Consider the following 19,989-nt stretch of genomic DNA (forward strand, 5'->3'; position numbering starts at 1 on the left):
CATAAGCAACTCAAAGCGAGCTCAATTCGGACAGTCATAGCCCAGGCATATTCTACAGTAGTCTACGTACTCATAAACTTCAACGTCGCCCCTTAAAAAAGACATGAACTCAGAACGTTTCTACTGACGATAGATTCAATATTCGAGATGATGAGTCATTCTCTCTGCAGAACACAGGCCGCAGAAGCCTTCTTTGTAATCTCAATCATTGAATCTTTCCTATTTTCGTCATACTGCTGGCTTTTCTGTCAACTCTACTCTAACTCCTTGCAACTCCACTAGCCCGCCTAAGACACCCATGATCCCATATTTCCGCGACAAGACCCTCTCGCTTTTCTCAATCCTCCAGCAGAAGCCTGTCAAGAACTCTTCTCGTGCTTCTTTTTGTGCAACTCCTTAACCTCCTCTGCAAGCCCAGGAATCGGGCCTTGGATCGGAATGTTGGGCGCAACCTGGCTGATAGGAAGCGGCGCCACCTTCGTACCTGGTTCAAGCCCAAACTCTTTCAGCCAAGAACCATACTGTTCCGTTGAAGATACGTAGACGATGGGTCCAAGACCAACCCAAGCATGCGCGGCAGCGCACATGGCGCAATGCTCGCCAGAGGTGTACACTGATGCCTTGGCACGCTCTTCATTGCTGAGATTCAGTTGCGCCCAGCGAGCCAAGGTGAATTCCGGATGCAGGGTAGCATCGGGCTGGCCATTTCCGTTGTCGCCCGTCTTGGTGCGGTTGCGGTCTTCGCGAATAACGGTGCCGTCTCCGCTAACAAGGACGGAGCCGAAGGGATCATCGCCAGCCTCGAGAGCTTCTCTAGCGAGCTCAACGCAGCGTTTCAGGATCTTAATATCTGGGGTCTGAGACATTTTTGTATCTTTCAATGTAAAGAACGGGAGCTTTCATAGGAGAACCAGTGTTGTAATGGTTTGTGGAGATGTTGGACTGATGTAAGCTAAGATGCTGCGGGATAAATACATGACGTAGCGGGGCGGAGGAATGTTATCCCAGAAAGAATATTGGTTCGTCGCAAGCGTTCTTACTTCTTGGCCGGTGCATGAACTGCCCGTATGACATTTTGGATGATGTGAATCAAAACCCGTTGAAGGATGTGCAAAGAGGGGTTCACGGCTCCTGTTAGGTAACCATAGCCTCATTGAGTCCTCGTTTAAGGTAAGCAAATACGACGACCCTGGAACGGTTAACCAAAACGGATCCGGCTGTCAAACATCCTTGTATATGCTAGTAAGCCCTCAAGTCCCTCACCTGCTAGGGTGAGTTTCCTTTGCAGTCTACGTCAGTTTAAGCTCCGACGGCGACGAGGATAAGTCTATGTGCACCTGTGTGCTCGTCCCGGCTGGGCGGATTTAGCCATTGCTGTGGCCTCCGGTACTTACAAGGATCCGATCGAGTTATTAAAATGCCCGTAATCGGGAATTATGCGGAACAAGGTTAAGTCAATTCTCACGTGGAATGCAACCTGGATACCCCAGGTAAATGGACGTATCGGTAGTCAATCCTCTCAGCGCTCACTTGGGCTACAAGTTGGTCACAAGCGCCTATGCTCATTACCTTACCGGTCAATCTGATTGAGAATGAAGCAAGCACGTTGATTAACTGACTCTGGGAGGTTGACAAGCTTTAGTAACCTCAATTGCGGTTAACCAGCGTTGAGGCTCCTCGTGGCGTTTGGCACTTTGTGGCGGCTGGGGAAAAAAAGGAAAACCATTCGTAATGTTCTAGACTGGTATTGCTGCCATCTAATTAATGCATTGCCACTGGGAAGCTAAAGCATGTCCATCTAGCGCTAAGAGATTATTCCACGAAACGGAACAGATGACGTCGGTTTGCGCCTGCAAACAATCGTGAGTCTGACTTTCAATTGGACGCATTACGAGACGTGGCAAAGCTCAAAACATGCAGAAAAGGTTGGTCAATAAGCAGGTTGGTGTTTATTCGAAGAAAACACATCGCAAGTTTTGCTAAAGTCTGTAGCCGAGGTCTGTCACCAACCACCAAGCTACAAAAGGACTGCATAGCGGCGCGTGGCTTGGCTATCGCGGGGTAAGATGAAGCCGTCAGGAACTTCTGTAAAACCTGCCGTTCGAGCTAATGCTGACTCCCTTGCCACCACCATTAGTAACTGAAGAGCCGCCGCGACTGTTTTGAGTCACACTGGTTCCAACGGGTCCAGCCCCCAAAGAGGATAGTCTCCGGGCGACCGGCGGCCGATGTCGAGGTTACTAGTAAGTCCGGGGCTGTCTCATACTTGCATTCCACCGGACCGAGTATGTGTGTTATCAGTTCTTGTTTCCCTCAAAAAGAGGAGGCCGGCGGCTACCGACGTGACTAGGGGGGGCGACAAACAGTCATCCAGTAACCAACCATGGGCGAGAAATTTGTAGTCTGGATTACTCACAGAGTCACAGTTCCTGCATCGGCGGACAAGGTGGAGTTAAGCCAAGTCCGATCCGGGGCCGGGGTGGAGTGGTGAATAGAGTGTATGGGGACATTTTAAGATTTAACAAGAACATTTGAGTCTGGACCGTTTCCGGTTGGACCATTATACTGCTAGAGAATTGTAGGATTGCCTATCTATATCTTTGAAGGGTTAAAACACGTGTTGACAAACCAGCATACAACTCATTGACCAAGGCCAAAGCTCATGCGAAGCATTATTCAGCTGCAGCAAAACGCCCCAAGCGTAATGTTGCATATTATTGAATGCCGCTACGACCTGGAGGGATGCGGGGTTCGGCTAGAGGCTTGAGGGACAAGGGGGAGAGACAGAGAGAGAGAGTCAAGACCTGTTAAGAGACAGCCACCCTTGTTAGCCGTGCCGCTGCCAGGTGTGGTACACTAAACTCGCTCCATGTCTAAGGTGGTGTTGGCTCGTACTTTTGATGGTCTTGTGGAGACGGGAGGATCACCGACCTTGTCCATCCGGGAATCTTTTGACCCCCGAGGTCGGCCGCGACTCATCACTGCCGTTTAAGACTGTCGAAAAAAAAAGTTGTATGACGAAATAAAAGCTGGCCGTGGCCCTGGACGGATCGTCGCATACCCTTTTGCGACGCAACTTTCAAGCTTCTCGCCTTTTCTTGCTCATTTCCTGTCGGGTCGTGTCCTACGAGCGCGTCCCTGGTGGCTGTAAAAGAGTCCAATTGAGTTCCAAAATCTCAAAAGTTGACAGCCTCCAAGATGCAATACGACAAGGAGAACAAGGCGGCCGATTCGCCGTCGCGCTCGCTTGAGCATGCGACCGATCTCGAGCGTCCTGTCTACGAGGAAGAGCACATCCAATGTCCGCCTCACACAACGGAGCGCAAGCTCTTGACCAAGATTGTGAGACTTCATTTCCTTAAACTTGGAATCGAATGAGAGAAATTAACGAACACATAGGACCTGCGCGTTATTCCTTTCCTGTGCGTTATGTATTTGCTGGCTTTTCTTGGTGAGATACTCCTTCAATCGCGCTGAAATGCGCTGTGTTCCAATCATGATCGCATTCTAACCGTAGTTGCGCCAAACAGATCGAGTCAACATCGCCAACGCCAACGTCTTTGGTCTCTCAAAAGAACTTGGCCTAGACGGCACCCTGTACAACAACGCTCTTGTCGTCTTCTTCGTTCCGTATATCCTGCTCGAGATTCCTTCCAACATCCTCCTCAAGAAGTTCCAACCCCATGTCTGGCTCAGCATCAACATGTTCGGCTTCGGCCTCGTCACCATGCTTCAGGGTTTCGTTCAGAACTACGCTGGGCTCTGCGCGACGCGTGTAGCACTCGGAATCTTTGAAACTGGCATGTTTCCAGGCGGTTAGTGGCAATAACTCTTCAATGTATTGTCTGAGACGCAGTTGATCGCTAACATTTGCATGACTTCGACCAGCCTTCTACCTCATCGGCATGTGGTACAAACGACACGAAGCCCAGAGACGCTACTCCTTCTTTTTCGGTAGCACCACCCTTGCAGGCGCCTTTGGTGGTCTCCTTGCCGCCGCAATCGGAAAGATGGGTGGCGTGCGTGGTTACGCCGGCTGGCGCTGGATCTTCATCCTCGAGGGCCTGTTAACCGTCATCGTCAGCTTCTTCTTCTACTTTTGGCTGCCCGATTTCCCTGAAGATGTCAAGTGGCTCAGCAAGGAGGAGAAGGCGTTCGTCTCGGCGCGTCTGCGAGTCGACCAGGGCCGCTCAGCGGTGGAGCGCAGCACCACGATCCGCGATGTCGGCAACCTCTTCAAGGATTACAAGGTCATTGTCGGAGGCTTCATGTACTTCGGCCTGATTGTGCCCGCATACGGATACGCCTACTTTGCGCCCGGAATCATCCAGTCCTATGGCTACGACAGCATCCAGACGCAGCTGCACAGCGTGCCTCCTTGGGCCGCGGCTTTTGCTTTCTCCATGATTATCGCATTCATCTCGGACAAGACGCGTCACCGATTCCTGTTCGCCGTCTTTGCCATTTGCGTTACCATCGTTGGCTTCGCTATCCTGATTTCGGTGCACAACAACACCTCCGTGCAGTACGCCGCACTCTTCCTCGTCGCCATGGGCGCTTACACCGCCATGCCCATCATCGTGTGCTGGTTCAACATGAACCTAGGCGGCCATCACCGCCGCTCTATCGGCAGTGCCTGGCAAGTTGGTTTCGGTAACATTGGTGGTATCATCGCCGTCTTTGCTTTCCTGAAGAAAGACGCGCCCAAGTACATTCCTGGATACAGCATCTGTATTGCATTTGTCATCTTGAGCGGTCTATCTTGCCTCGTCTATGCTATTGGATGCTGGGCGGCGAACAAGAGCAGAGACAAACATGCGGGCCAGTCGACTCTTACTGAAGAAGAGAAGACGGAGTTGGGAGATTTGTCACCTGATTACAGATACCTCTTGTAATTGGGTTGATTAGTTGAAAGCAGTAACTGAGAAATGAGTTTTAATGTATATGAATACCAAAGAATTACACTACCGACCATTAATTGAGCAACATCAAGTTCAATTGTTTTTTGCGTGTACTACGGAAGCCATACTAGTTGACACCACTTCTGTCGTTCTAAGTTTAGTGTTTTGTGACCAAGGAAAAATGCGAAAAATTGTCCAGTGTGATTCATTGATTTAACGGACTTCTCAATGTAATCAACTTATATTGCTGACATTTCTGGCCCTGAAGTTTCGGCATCTTGACTCTTGGTGTATTTTCCTTACTCCGAGCACTAACCTTGAGAACCTTACACGAAGTAATCCAAATGAGAGAATCCACAGCGGAGTATCATTGCCCAAATTCAAATTACCTAGTCTAGATTCTCACAAGACTGGCTCAATCACAGTGTAAATCATGCAACGTGAGCCACGACTATTTCACAGGCCGTCTCTGGTGCATTTACTGGTGTCTGGAGCCTGGAATCAGTTCTAGCAAATTAAGATATTTGAAGTCACGCTCTTGTTATTGCTCCCATCCCAAAGCTGACATTCTCTGGATGATATGATGGTTCTCAGCGCCTTCCTTCAGCAATAACTTCTAACTCTCGTTTCCACCTAAATGAGAAAGGATGTTTCTCAGATTACCAAGAGAACTTTGAACCAATTTTAGAAAGTTTGCCATAACCTCAAACGAACCCTTTACTTCGCAACTCTAATACAAAATGGTTTAGCGGCTGGGTCTTCAGTCAATGGAAACATCACATTTAATTTCTTCAAATAAATCATTTCTCATCTCCGAATCATCTACTTCAAACCCTATTGCAAAAGCAATGAAAAAGAGCGATGCTAAACTCCAACATTTTAACTGCTTATTAGAGCTGCGCGTTCAGAAGTTGCTCGTTGATGGCCTGTCTATTCGTAAGTGGTGAGCTATTAAGACTACCACAACAGACCCACTGTCGACTGATGGACCCTCTTTCGGGAACTTTACACTAGTCCACGAAACCCAGTCTGGGCAGAGCCCTAACTTGCCCAGCTCCATAATCACAACTCCAAGCTCCGCCGTCAACAATCACTAGTCCTTCGACAAGGTGCCCATGGGAGGGTGGCCGAGTTGGTTATGGCGCCAGGTTAAGGTCAGCTTAACATCTGTTTCCTGGTGGGGCAACCCGCGCGAGTTCGAGTCTCGTCCCTCTCAGATTACCTTTTGCTGGTGGAACAAAACGTTCCATGCTCTTTTGCAGTCACTTGAAGCCATTTGTGATTTGGTCGCAACTGTTTTGTTTGATTTTCTTTCCTTTTTGCATCAAGAAAGGTTTTGTAGTCAGACATGCACTTACAAGTACCTGGTTCACCGTCACGCCAAAATGAAGTTTTAGGTTACGCATCACAGCATCCTTCGTTAAAGCATCGTCACCTCGGTGAGCTATTAGAGTCTCGGTGAGTCGCATGTGCTATTGACGTCAGGAGGTGCCTGAGCGTGGCAGTGCAAGCGGTCGGATTGCGTTAGTGCTATGCCGCTGAATCGAGTCAGGATAGCCGAACGGGCGCAGTGTAAATAAACCCCTCACAAAGATAGAGTCCAAGCTGAACTACATGCACGATTTCTATTCTTCATCAACAATCCTTCGAAATGTTGAATGCGAAAACCAACTTTACCCACTGAATCAACACACAAAAGTGAGGGCGTTCATTGGGGCAGGGGGGAACTGCAGAAGTGGTGAAGCAGAGGCTGTCCAACGCAACGCTGTAAAGGCACGAACACATCCTGAGAGCATTTGGCAGTCCACATCAGTGCTTGGATGTCAAATGGAACAAGCAGACAGCCCCCGAACTCCAGATCTCATTGATTGGACTCGACCGTTGTCGCCATGGGGAGATGGAGATGCGGAAGCGCATGCTGCCAACAGTTTCGAGGCTGAGAGACATGCTTCTGTAAGCGCCACTGGAAGCATAAGCACTGAAGTCCCGCCGTCGGTATACTTCACCATACATCGGTGAAACCCCCTGTCTAACCAAACTTGTGCGTCGGTTACTGACGCAAGCCGGTTATAGAATCCGGCGACTTGTCCTTGCAAGCATAGGTCCGATAAACTTCGCTCTCAACCCATGTGAACATGGCTGACAGCGTTGCAGATGACCCATATACGTTGGATCAACTGCGGGAACCTCGCATGAATGCCCTGGTTGTTCGTCCCTTGGTCGATAGGCTTTATGACCCTGACGATCCTACTATCGGTGAAGCTCTTACATCCCTGTATCGAGGAAATATAGCTAATGCGGCGAAAGTCTATTGTTTACTTGCCAATCGTATTCAGTTTTCAAGACAGCATACCAGCACTGCTCATCAAACTGTCAATGTTGCTCGTGCAACCTTGTGCGAGCTTGTTGCCAGCCGCGTACTACGGCGATATCACGAAGACCACCCGGGCCAGATCGGCCTCCTAATCTTAGCCCACATTCTCGTAGAGGGATTCGATCCTTTCCAAGGAGCTCCCCAGGAGGTGGAAAGCGAATGTCGCCAACTTCAATGGCCAGTACAGCGACGCGATGGTCATGAGAGAAAACTTACGGCCCTCGAACTGGCAATCATATCCGAAAGCAAGGTGTTCCTAAGCTCTTCAGCATGCCAGAGACTTGTCGATGCAGTCTATCAAGGAGTTGTAACCTACACGCCATTGTCATTTGTCGACGTCCTCCCAGACCATTATGAGTTTATTTCAGTCTCACTCTACGAGCCGCATCGGGCCCCATTGCTTGATGAGAGACGGTTGATTGTACCGTGGATTCGGGGGGTTACGGAACTATTTCAGTTCATCGCTCTGGTCATCTTGTACATGCTGACGATGATGAATCGGAGCAGTGAGAGAGTAAGCATATGGGAATGCCTCTTTGCGATCTACACAGCTGGGTGGACTCTCAATGAGTTTGCTGCAATCATAGAACACGGTTGGGCCGTCCACTCTCAGACCCTGTGGTCATTTCTTGACATCACCTTCTGCTTCATTTTCAGCTGCTACGTGTTAGCTCGCGTCTATGACGTCCTGGGCCATGGAGGAGTCGTGGCAGATGGCTACGGCGTACACATTCTGTGTGTTGCAGCTCCCGTGCTACTCACTAGAGTGGCCTTCACCATCATGCCGGATAACATTGTCTTCATCGCCATGCATGCCATGATGAGAGACTTCACGCGGCTTACCTTTATCGCAATATGGTGCTTTACCGGGTTTCTTCTTGCCTTGCAGTGGCTCATCGGCAGCAACGCCGCAACCGCAAATTCCATTCATAGGACACCTCTAGGCTGGGTTGAGACCGCCAAGTGGCTCATATGGACTTGGTTCGGCCTGGACGGCACAGGCATCGACCGCTCCGTTGACTTTCATCCAGTCCTGGGGCCTGCGCTGATGATAGCCTTTGCATTCCTGGGCAACATCCTTTTCTTAACGCTCCTCGTGGCGCTTTTGAGCAATACCTTCTCCAAGATCATCGCGGACGCACCGGCTGAAATTCAGTTCCGCCGTGCTGTCATCACCTTTGCAGGCGTGAAGAGCGATTCAATCTTCGCATATCCCCCGCCGTTCAACTTGCTCGCACTCGCTATCTTACTGCCACTCAAGTCGGGGTTGACATCTCGATCGTTCCACAATCTCAATGTCATGCTTATCCGCACGCTCAACGCACCAGCGTTACTCCTCATAAGCGCCCTTGAGCGGCGTAGGGTAGCGCACCCGCGGCGTGCACGCTCACAGTCACTTTTGAACTGGAGCTTTAGTGGCTTCAACCCTCATGGCGACATTCAAGCGGTATTCAAGGCGGAACCACCGCCGGGCGTAGAACGAGAGCTCGAGGAAATGGACAATTTGAGTGATGTGGGGTTCGCCGAGAGCGAGCTTGGCTCTAGAGCGGGATCATGGGACGTCACCGGTCGGTCGCGCTCAAGACGCCGGCCGTACAGGCGAAGGCGACTTGGCAGGGTGGCATCACCGATAAGTGTCGTATTTCCTCTGCCCAGTGTTCAACGTATGGGTCCAAGCGATGGTGAACCACTTTCGGGGTCGCCTGCTCGCCGCAGCCAAGTCTAGAATACAAATTAACAGGAAATGGTGCCTAGACTTACGAGGATGGCCAAGTAGATTAATCGGCTTCCAATCTAGTTGTGACGAATAGAAAGTCTACATGAGGCCAGTTACAGATGGAGTACTGTACCGCGTAGTAACGAGTAAGAGGGCAGGCTACAGCTTATGGCCCCAATGTCTTTACCACAACCTACTCAACCGAAAACCTGTCCTTTCAGAGTTTAAGTTGGTGTAAAAAGCGTCTCGGGGATAATGATTCTCGCGAGCTCAACCAAAACCCCAAGTAATGAACTTGGCGGCTCCATAGCCCCTTTTCAACCTCTACCTGAAATCAACCTTCAAAACGAAAAAAAAAAAAGCTTGGCTACTGATTCTTATTTGAAGACACGCTTTTTGTCGTTCAAATTGACTGCACAGCCATGACAGAGTTAAGGGGTTCTCTATAGTGCACACATACTACATGACGGTCTGAGCAACGGGTCAAACCACCCAGATCCTGGTTTCTCAATATTGAGGGGGAGTTTCAGCGAGATCCACAGGTTCCCGAAGAGTCCGCCAAGCAGCCAAAAACAGTCGAGTCCCAAGGAGCATTAAACTGGTCGATATAAACCAATCAATTAAGCTTTCGTGAAACCATCTGATTGGCATTTTCTCTTCCTACCTACTAAAAGATTCGGTTCCGCAACGGCTTCCGCGGTGGACGTCGGACGGGTTACACCTCCTAATTACCGTGAGAACAAGTGACGTGCTTAGGACTGACGAATACAACGTATTAGTAACACGATTCCTTTTGGAGCCGGTTGTATCTATCCCCGACCATTCGAAAAGAAACAGACAGCCATGGCAATCTGCCGTTCTGCAACAAACAAGAAAATGACACCTCTCCACTGCGTATTAGGTAGGTCTCGGAGGCGTAACTCGCAACCGTGCAGCAGCCAAAGCTCAGTTCCACCAATTGCCTTTGAACTTAAGGTTCAGCTGCCGCTTTGTGAGGATTGACTCATGATACTTTCTCTTATTCAGTTAGTTTGGCTAGCCGAAGAGCCGCAGTGTGGTACGTGAAGCCCACGGACAAGAGAAACCAAGGAGCTCGAGAGACGCGTTCACTCGGCATTTCGGAGGGGAACGACGTCTTCCATTGGCGGAATGTTCCACTCCACAAGCTCCGTCTGCAGTGTTTCTGCACTCCGCATCGATGGACCCTTGCCCTTGCTTCAATTGCCGTGGCCCCAGCCTTGTAATTAGACATTACCAAATTGACAACATTCAGATGAGCGAGGGTGTGGTTAAGGCGACCATTGGGGGGGGGGGGATAACCTGACCAATTACCTACTTATTTTGTGATTTGTAGGGCTACCCTGAGATTAGCTGACTATGGTTAGCTAGTTAGCTATGGTCAGGTTGAAATTCCTTAGCGCGGTTTGAAACCTTACCTTTAATATACTTTTTATAAGAATATACGATATTTAAACGCTTCTAAATCCGTTCCGAATCGATTTATAATAGCTTTTTAATCGATTAAAAATCTCTTCCCTTACCTAGAAAGAATAAGTCCTCTATTAAAACCTACTAGTCTTGATATAGAAGCTAAAAAAGACTTAAATCTTTACTATTAACTACTAGCCTAGGCTTAGTCTAGCTTACTAGTAAATAAGGAGGTAAGGATATATAAGAACGACTTTAGAATTAATTCTAAATCGATTTAAGATTAACTTAAAACCGATTTAGAAATACTTCTAATACTTATTTTATTAGAAGTAACCTATTCTAAGCATAATAGCCTTAGGGATATTTATATACTTACTTAAAAAGTAATCTTTCTACTTATATTTATAAAATATCTAGAAATAAGTAAGAATAAAGTCTTTTATATTATTAATATAAAGACTTTAAATAAGGAGGATATTAAATCGCCTTAAAGAATAGTAAACAAATTATTTTTAAATCGATCTAGGATCGATCCTAAACTATTTTAGAACTAATTATATTATAGATTTAGTATAACTATGCTTAGTAATTCTTATTAAAATAGATAACTTTAGTATTTTTTTAAATTACTATTTATTTATATTTAACTTATACTTATATAGGTAGAAAAAAATACTTTTATTTCGATTAGAATCTTCTATATTAAAAGTATTAAAAGGTTATTTTAGAAATCTTATAAAGTATTAAAATATTATAAATAAAGGTATTATAGTATAATCTTAAATAGAAAGTAGTTTCGTAAGTATTTAGAATCGATTCTAAACGGGTTTAGAACCTTTTTAGAAATAATATACTAATACTTATAAATAGATAAGTATAAGCATAGATAAAACGTTTTTAATAATATACTACCTACTAACCGTTTATAAAAAGATATAGTTTTAAAGTAGTTAATATAAAGTATAAGGTAAGAAGCCTTTCTAAATAGATTAGGAATTAATTTAAAACTAATTCGGAATTACTTTAGTATATTCTAAGAACTTCCTAGATTATAGCCTACTATATCTACTAGTTATAAAGTCTTTAAGGAGAAAACTATTATATTAGCTTTCCTCTAATCGAATTCTAGCTGTTGGAATAACGATAATCACATGACCGTACGACAAGGCTGTCACAGGCAAAGGGGTGTATAGGTGGCATGACTAGCACCTGTAACACCTAAATGTCTGAGGAAGGGATCATGGTTTATTACCTGTCATGCACGACTCGTGTCTAGGTATGGACAGAGATATATCTGTTCGTACGGAAGGCAACATCTAGTTAGGAAAGGTAATCACGGAAAATAGAATCTTTGGTTCACCCTACATTTATGACAGTACGATCGTACAGAGAGCCCATTCAATACTGATCAGTGATTGCTTGGCAGTCACGAGTGATTGCATCGTGCGATCACAGATTAGCAAGAGTGAAGAGACAAGATCGAGGTTTTACGGCCGGGCTACCGGGTAGTCTCGTACGTAAGTACGAGGCGAGAAATTCGAAAGAATACCTAAGGGGTTACGCTAGGAAATCTCTTGTGCTAAGAGCCTTAGCCTAGTTGTTGTCGCTGCGGTGAGTCGTAACCGGACAACTAGCTTGAGAAGACGGTTTGTTATAATATCGTACGAGACAGATTCTTGTTGTCGCTGCGGTGAGTCGTAACCGGACAAGAATCCTATCGTGCAATACTTTAGCAAATAGTGTGCGCAACGGCATATTTCAACAACCATCCAACTAGATACCGTACGATACGAAACGGTTGCCAACATGACGACATTAGGAGAACCTGATATCGTATAGCAAGACCTCCTCCAGGAGGAGGAAAATGACTATGAGGTCACGTACGAAGACATGAGTGCAAAGAGTACTATTCCTATTAGTATATGGAAGAAGTCTACAGATCCGAAATACTGGGGAGACTTAGTCGATATCGAAACAGGACCTTCGGAGAAACAATTAACAACATACGTCGGCTACGTAATGATGGAAATCATATACCTAGACCCTCTACAGGAAGTACTTACTACGAAATTGTACGAGGACTTCCATCAATGGTCGCCATACCAATGGGACTTAGTTAACCGGACGTACAAAACCGAGTTCGCACGACTACTTAAACTAAAAGGCTTTCAACTACCTAAATCAAGGACGGTTTCAGAACAATTAGTCGATATAGTCTCAGACATAGCAAAAGGATTCGATTCTACGGACGACCGGGATAATTCCCAGACAAGAACATCAAGCCGTACGAACATTATTACATGCACACCGGTCCGAACCCCAGAGACAACTACACGTCAGACTTTAGCTGAACCAGCGATAGAGTCAATCGAACCTTCGTACGATACCGAACGAGCAAGCAGGAAGTCAAATACTCGAGATCAATCAAGCACACAGAATCTACCCCCAGGGGCAAGATATACCCAGGAGATCGAGAGCTTCCCACAGATACAGGATCGTACAACAAGTATCTATACAGCAAACAGTATTTACGATCTTCCACCACGACGCATAGTCCAGAATGGACCGTGCGAACCAAGCACGATTACGGTCTTTCAGAAGGGATGGAAGAAAGAGAGGAACTATACTGGCAAACCGTACGATATCCTGTATGACAAGGCCAAGATTTTCATCAGCTTCTGCAGACGATTGCGAATAACAGAGGACTAATACCATGCCGTGTTTCTAGACATCTTAGCCGATCGTGCGGAGGAATTCTACCTCCACCATATCGGGCCAACAAAGAGGTGGGACGAGATTTACAAGATGCTAGATGCATATTTCAATACAGATATTAACCACAATCTCTACTATATAGATTGGATAACATTATCTTTCGTACGAGTTAAACGTGAGGAACTAGACAAGAAACCGATCGAGGTCCTCGAAGCATTATTTGATAAGTTATCTCTCGTATAACGAGCACTAGGTACAGGATTCCAAGGAGAAATTATGCTTCGCACGCAAGTTATCCAGGCATGCCGAGGCGTACCAGAGCTAGAGAACGCCCTCAGTAATTACAAGTCTGACCAGACATGTGAGGAGCTATTCTCTAACTTACGAGCCTTGCTATAAGTTGCAATCGATAGGAAGACAATATCGTACGATATTAACTTTGTCGATAGGCGGTATAATTCCAACTAGAGAAGCAGATATAAGCAACAACCCTACCGAAGACCTCAAGGATAGACGTACGAAAGACAAGACCAAGGGAACATATCCCAAGGAAAACCTACCCGTACGAACACAAGCAAAAGATGCTTCATCTGTAAGAAGACAGGCTGTTGGTCGACAAACCATTCTGATGAGGAACGCAAATATGCAAGAGACCAATACCTACAAGCATGTTATACACTCCACCAGGAGCCGTACGATGATTTTACAGCATATCTACAAGAAGTAGAGGGAGATAACCCTGTTGAAAATATTTCTGATGGTGACGATGATGATACTGGAGACGAGGAGGTTTCAATTTTCCTTACTTCAGCAGCATTCTTCCACCGTACGACAGGGGAAGACATTTTCTCAGCTCCAAAGACAGTAGAAGCAACTCAATTCGTACTACAAGACCCATATACATCAGTTTACCAAGGGGAACTTTGGGACACAGGTGCAGCGAAAGTTTCTACAGTCGGCAAGTCACAGGTCATAGCATACCTCAGGGAAAACCCACAAGCAAAAGTATCCTGGAAACCAGGGTCGGTCTACGTACGATTCGGAGACGGACGCTTAAACACATCAATCGGGACTATCATCATGGAGAATCCAATCGGACGAGTGAAGTACCATATCTTCGAGTCAGCTACGCCATTCTTATTCTCTTTAAAAGATGCAGATAGACTAAAGGCATACTTTAACAACATTGCGAATGTTATCGTACGACGAGATGGGAAACATATTCTAGTCGTACGCAAATGGGGCTATGCTTTTTTCAATCTTAGCAAAAGAGAGTCAAGTATTTTCTTTACGGAGGTACAACTAAGGCGTTTACATAGACGATTTGGACATCCTCGTACGGAACGACTATACCAACTTCTGAAAAACGCTGGACACGACGATATTAGCTAGTCGATTTTAGAAAAGGTCTAGAAGTTCTGTCACAACTGCCAGTCGCACGATCCAGCTCCAAGGAGATTTAAGTTCTCCCTTAAGGACGAGAGCTATTTCAATTACGAAATCGTGGTAGATGTCGTACGACTGAAGGACAAAAATGCCTTACATGTGATCGATACGGAAACAAGCTTTCAAGGAGCAACATTCCTAAAATCCCTTTCCGCACGAGACACATGGAATGCGTTAACTAAATGTTGGATTAACACCTATGTCGGTCCACCAGACCATATCGTACACGATCCGGGGACAAACTTCGCATCTACTGAATTCCGCAAACATGCCGAAATTATGGGTATTACGTGCGATGAGATGCCAGTAGAAGCACACTGGGCAGTCGGCAAAGTCGAGAGAGCTCACGCTCCCTTAAGGCAAGCGTACGATATCCTTCATACCGAACTCAGTCATAATACAGACGATGAGACAATCCTACAGATGGCTATCAAAGCGTTAAACGATACAGCTGGACCGTACGGAATCGTACCAACACTTCTGGTATTCGGTACTTATCTACGTATTAACAAGGATTTACCACCATCACTAGAAATCGTACAACGGGCAGAAGCCGCCTAGAAGGCAAGGAAGTTACTTCAAGGCATCCGCGCAGAGGTTGAGATCAACCGTGCGATCAATACAAGGAACGGTCCTAATATTCAACAAGTCTTATCCCTCCCTATCCAGAGCGAAGTCATGGTATAGAGAGAAAACAAGGGATGGACCGGACCGTACGAAGTACAGGGGATTGAGGGACATAATGTAACTGTGAACATGATAAACGGACCTACACAGTTTCGGGCGACACACGTCAAACCATACTATAGGGACGATACACAACCCCGGGAAGAGTCTGAACCAGACGTCGCACGGCAAATCCCTTAACCACAACCAAGGAAAAGAGGACGGCCAAAGAAGGGTCAAAGAAGGGCCGTACGACAATCCCCAAGACATTTTCTTACTTAGAAAGAGAAAGACAACTACGAGTTAGCAGTAAAACTCCGACTTGACAACATAATCACAACACCAGGATTACCGTACGAAGAGTCGGATAGGATTGAGATCGACGCGTTAATCAACCAGGGAGTCTTTACCTTTATTCGGTACGACCTAGACAAATACTCCAACATACGGATCTTTCGTACACGAATGGTTAGAGAAATCAAAAACAAAACCACGAAGCCGTACGAAAAGTCAAGACTAGTAATCCAAGGATATAGTGACTAGGAAAAGGAGGAAATCCTTATACAGGCACTAACGATCCAGAGGATGAGTCAGAGACTACTCCTCGCCCTTGGACCTACCCTCGTACGAGACTTCAAGTGTCAAGGAGAACTCAGGGATATTACGCAGGCATATACCCAATCGGACGATCCATTAAAAAGAACAATTATCGCACGACTTCCCAGGGAACTCGAGGGTAAATACCCAGAAAGAACACTCCTACATATCGTGAAGCCGCTCTACGGATTAGCAGAATCAGGTCTTTACTAGTATAAGACGTACGCTACACACCACAAGGAGGACCTTGGAATGATAGAGTTAACGTACGACCTATGCCTCCTTTATACTACGACAGGAGCAGACGACTTTGGTATCACGGCAATGCAAACAGACGATACAATGAGTTTCGCAACAGCAAGTTTCTCCGTACGGGAAGAGGAACAATTGGAGAAGAAGGGCCTTCGTGCGAAGCCGAAAACAATCCTATTACATAACCAAGAAGTAGATTTCAATGGCGGCAGGATTCAGTCGTACGAAGACTACTTTACTTTCTTACAGAAAGGACAAGTTAAGCAGCTCAATACTATAGAGATAGATGCACTTGATGCACGACAATAGTACGTTTCGCAGCGGGCAAGGGGCGCATACCTTGCTTCAATATGCCAGCCAGAGGCATCGTACGATTTAGCAGTCGCAGCTCAGATCAAAGAACCAAGTAAAGAGGACATTGAAGCTCTGAACGTACGACTTCAATGGCAAATAGACAACCCTGATCGAGGTCTTAAATATATTCCACTCGACTTCGTACGAACAAAGATGTATATCTTTATAGACGGATTATTTGCAAATAATATAGACCTTTTATCACAGCTTGGATTTGTTATCGTACTTGCAGAGGAAACAGCTCGTACGACGACAGACTTTGAGATTAATGGAAATATTATCCACTGGAGCTCAACGAAATGCAAACGAGTGACTCGAAGCGTACTAGCTAGCGAACTATACGGAATGACTACAGGCTTTGACAGTGGCATATCGTTAAGCAGTACCTTGAACCGGATTCTTCGTACGCTCAACCTCCCAGGAATTCCAGTCGTGATTTGTACAGACTCAAGATCTCTGTATGAATGCCTCGTACGACTAGGAACTACTGATGAGAAAAGACTTATGATCGATATCATGAGCCTGAGGGAGTCGTACGAGAAGAAAGAAATCTTAGAAGTGAGATGGATCGATGGCAAAGACAATCCAGCAGATGCTTTCACAAAGAAGTCACTAAATTCAGCGCTCGAGCAGTTAATTACGACAAGCAAGCTCAGGATAAGAATCGAAGCGTACGTGGATAGACTTGGGGGAAAAGACGAATGACAATCAACTCGTGCGATTTTACTATCGTACGAAAACCCTAATACCAAGATCCACCACCAGATGTTAGTCTATGAGAGCCGGACCCTTGAGATCATAGATAACCACCGTACGAATGAACCAATCCCCTAATTAATCCTTCTCAATCAGCTGCGGGTTGTGAGAAGAGCCAAGGAAGCTGCCAGAGGTGCCGACACTACGACCAAGCTTGCGACCAGGCGTACGGTCGGGCTGGCGAGCGCTACGGGCGTACGGCTTCCGATAGTTAGAGCGACGGGGAGACTCATTATCATCATCGTTGTCGGAATGGTTGCTACCACCAGACGAATCGGACGAACCATCCTCCTGACCACGGTGAGAGCAACGAGCGCCGTGCGACTGCTAGACGCATTCCGCACACGAGCCATCAGAGAGGGTCCTGAGACGAACACACTCCCGGAATCGAGGAGAGCCAGAGGTCGCACACTTGCTGGCGCAAGCAGGCATCGTACGACCTCGAGACTGAATGATGATCGCGATGAAGTAACTAGAGCGTCGTATGATAGAGGCGACGAACTCTTGAACGCTCATGTTGCCAGTCATACGCACTTCAATGTCGTGCGACGGCAGGGCAAGAGCATTACGTTCATCGTTCTAGACCATGGTTAGAAAACATAAAAGGAAAAAAAAAAAAAAAAGCGTTGAATGAGAATGATTGTTCAACGTACGAAGAGAAGAGAGAAGAAGTGGTGTACGAAGAGGAGAAAAGGTAAGTAAGAGGAAAAGAAGAAAAGACGCGTTTTTATCATTTCAATACGGAAAGTTCTGCCTAAGTAGGCAGGAAAAAAAAAAACAAGAAAAAGTGAGGTGAAGCAATAGAGGAAGGCATGTAGGACACGCGACTTACTCAACCGACAAGAGAGGAAGGCGTACGAGACGACTTCCTACATTCACCCTTACGACACATATTAATCAAGTAAAGCTATTACGAACTGGAATAGCGCAACCTAATTGGACAAAGGATAGGCACGTACGGTCATAAAAAGAAAAGTTGTGAGTGTTGGAATAACGATAATCACATGACCGTACGACAAGGCTGTCACAGGCAAAGGGGTGTATAGGTAGCATGACTAGCACCTGTAACACCTAAATGTCTGAGGAAGGGATCATGGTTTATTACCTGTCATGCACGACTCGTGTCTAGGTATGGACAGAGATATATCTGTTCGTACGGAAGGCAACATCTAGTTAGGAAAGGTAATCACGGAAAATAGAATCTTTGGTTCACCCTACATTTATGACAGTACGATCGTACAGAGAGCCTATTCAACACTAGCTATATTTACTTCTAATTAAAACTATACTTTAAGGGGGAAGTATAGAAGAAAGCTTCCTTACTAATAGCTATTATCTTTTTACTAGTAATAAAAAGAGAATTATACGATATAGTAAGTAAATTAGTATTGAATCGATTTTAAATAGGTTCCTAACTAATTCTAAATTAATCTAGACGCTAATTATATCGTTTTTAAATAATTCTTTAAATTACGTATTTAGTAAAATAAAACTTTTAAGTCTTACTTAATTTAAAAGCTACCTTAGTTATTCTTCTAACTTCTTATAAAGTCTATTTATATCTACTATTATTACTAGTTAAAGCCTTAGCTAGTATTATATCTAGGCTATAATAAGTAGTCTAGAAGATTAATTAGCTTAGAATAAGGTTAAGTAAAAATCTTTTTAAAATCGTTTCTAAACCGATTTAGAACTAATCTAGTATTAATTCTAAATATATTCTTATAATCTTACAAACTTTAGGAATTTTATAATACTTATAATAGCTAGACTATTATAAGCATTTATCAAAGTCTAGTAAATATAAACTTCTTATACTTAATTATCTATAAATAAAAAGTAATTAGCTTTCTAGTAGGCTATTTACGTCTAGCGATTTAGTATAAATACTAGTATGTTTAAACTAAGCGTTAAATTCGGATATAAAGTAATTCTAAATCGGTTCTAAGCAGGTTTAATACTAATTTACTTATAATATATTTAGTACTTTAATAATAACGGTAATATATACCTATATATTATATTTTATATAAAGCAAGCTAAATTATAAAAGAAAAAGGCTTTTAATACTTTCTAAGTAGATATAAACTATAAACATCTAGCTAGAAAGGAGGAAGTTAAGATTATTTAGGGATAGTATAATTCGATATCTTCGAAAGGTACGTAATCGCTTCTAAATCGATTTAGAACGGATTCTTAATAGATTCCTAACTATTTTAGTAATTCTACTTATCCGAGTTTTTACTAATTTTAAAAGTATAGAAATATATTAATAGATATATATAATTATATTTAAACTACTTTATAAGAAATTTAGATATAAAGTTAAGTAGAAATACCTTTATAATAAAGGTTTACTAAGTATTATAGTTAATCAAGACTATAAAAACCTTATTAGTATAGGTTCTTAATAGTTTCTAAACCGATTTAAAACCGATTTATAACTAATTATCTAGGGTTTAGGAAATATCTATCTTTAGAATATAACCTAAAGTATAGACTATAGGTATAGTAGGTTAAACGCTTTATATACTTCTATTTAATTTATTTTTAACGAAAGATTAAGGTATACTATATAAAAGACTATAGCCTTAACTTTCTATAAAATTAAATATATAGCCTATTATTCTGCCGTTCTTTAAAAGACTACTTCGCTTTATATTAAGTATTTAAAAGTAAGGATTAATTCTATATCGCTTCCGAATCGCTTTAGAATTACTTAGGAACTAATTTACTTAGCTAAACCTTAAATAAAAGCATAGGCTTAATATAAAGCTTAA

General features: G+C 44.5%; 4 protein-coding genes across 4 annotated transcripts; 3 read left to right on the forward strand and 1 right to left on the reverse strand.

The window, feature by feature from the left end:
- Positions 1–359: 359 nt before the first annotated feature.
- On the reverse strand, positions 360–866 carry CTRU02_209131 (cytidine deoxycytidylate deaminase; the record flags this gene model as incomplete). The annotated part of the gene is made up of 1 exon (XM_036725918.1): positions 360–866. The coding sequence occupies one exon, from the start codon at positions 864–866 to the stop codon at positions 360–362; it is 507 nt and encodes a 168-aa protein (XP_036582111.1).
- Positions 867–3,198: 2,332 nt separating this feature from the next.
- Positions 3,199–4,895, forward strand: CTRU02_209132 (transporter-like protein; the record flags this gene model as incomplete). Its single annotated transcript, XM_036725917.1, has 4 exons — positions 3,199–3,342; positions 3,400–3,451; positions 3,531–3,815; positions 3,889–4,895. The coding sequence occupies 4 exons, from the start codon at positions 3,199–3,201 to the stop codon at positions 4,893–4,895; spliced, it is 1,488 nt and encodes a 495-aa protein (XP_036582110.1).
- Positions 4,896–7,036: 2,141 nt separating this feature from the next.
- On the forward strand, positions 7,037–9,001 carry CTRU02_209133 (nonselective cation channel; the record flags this gene model as incomplete). Its single annotated transcript, XM_036725916.1, has 2 exons — positions 7,037–7,157; positions 7,209–9,001. 2 exons carry the CDS (start codon positions 7,037–7,039, stop codon positions 8,999–9,001), a joined length of 1,914 nt encoding a protein of 637 aa, XP_036582109.1.
- A 4,413-nt stretch (positions 9,002–13,414) lies between these two features.
- On the forward strand, positions 13,415–17,803 carry CTRU02_209134 (reverse transcriptase-like protein; the record flags this gene model as incomplete). Its single annotated transcript, XM_070205212.1, has 9 exons — positions 13,415–13,499; positions 13,588–13,730; positions 13,826–14,338; positions 14,573–15,074; positions 15,537–15,769; positions 15,833–16,018; positions 16,088–16,357; positions 16,409–17,124; positions 17,323–17,803. 9 exons carry the CDS (start codon positions 13,415–13,417, stop codon positions 17,801–17,803), a joined length of 3,129 nt encoding a protein of 1,042 aa, XP_070061287.1.
- Positions 17,804–19,989: the final 2,186 nt, after the last annotated feature.

This window comes from Colletotrichum truncatum, assembly GCF_014235925.2.
Source record: "Colletotrichum truncatum strain CMES1059 chromosome Unknown Contig_0005, whole genome shotgun sequence".
NCBI classification, from domain to species: Eukaryota; Fungi; Ascomycota; class Sordariomycetes; order Glomerellales; family Glomerellaceae; genus Colletotrichum; species Colletotrichum truncatum.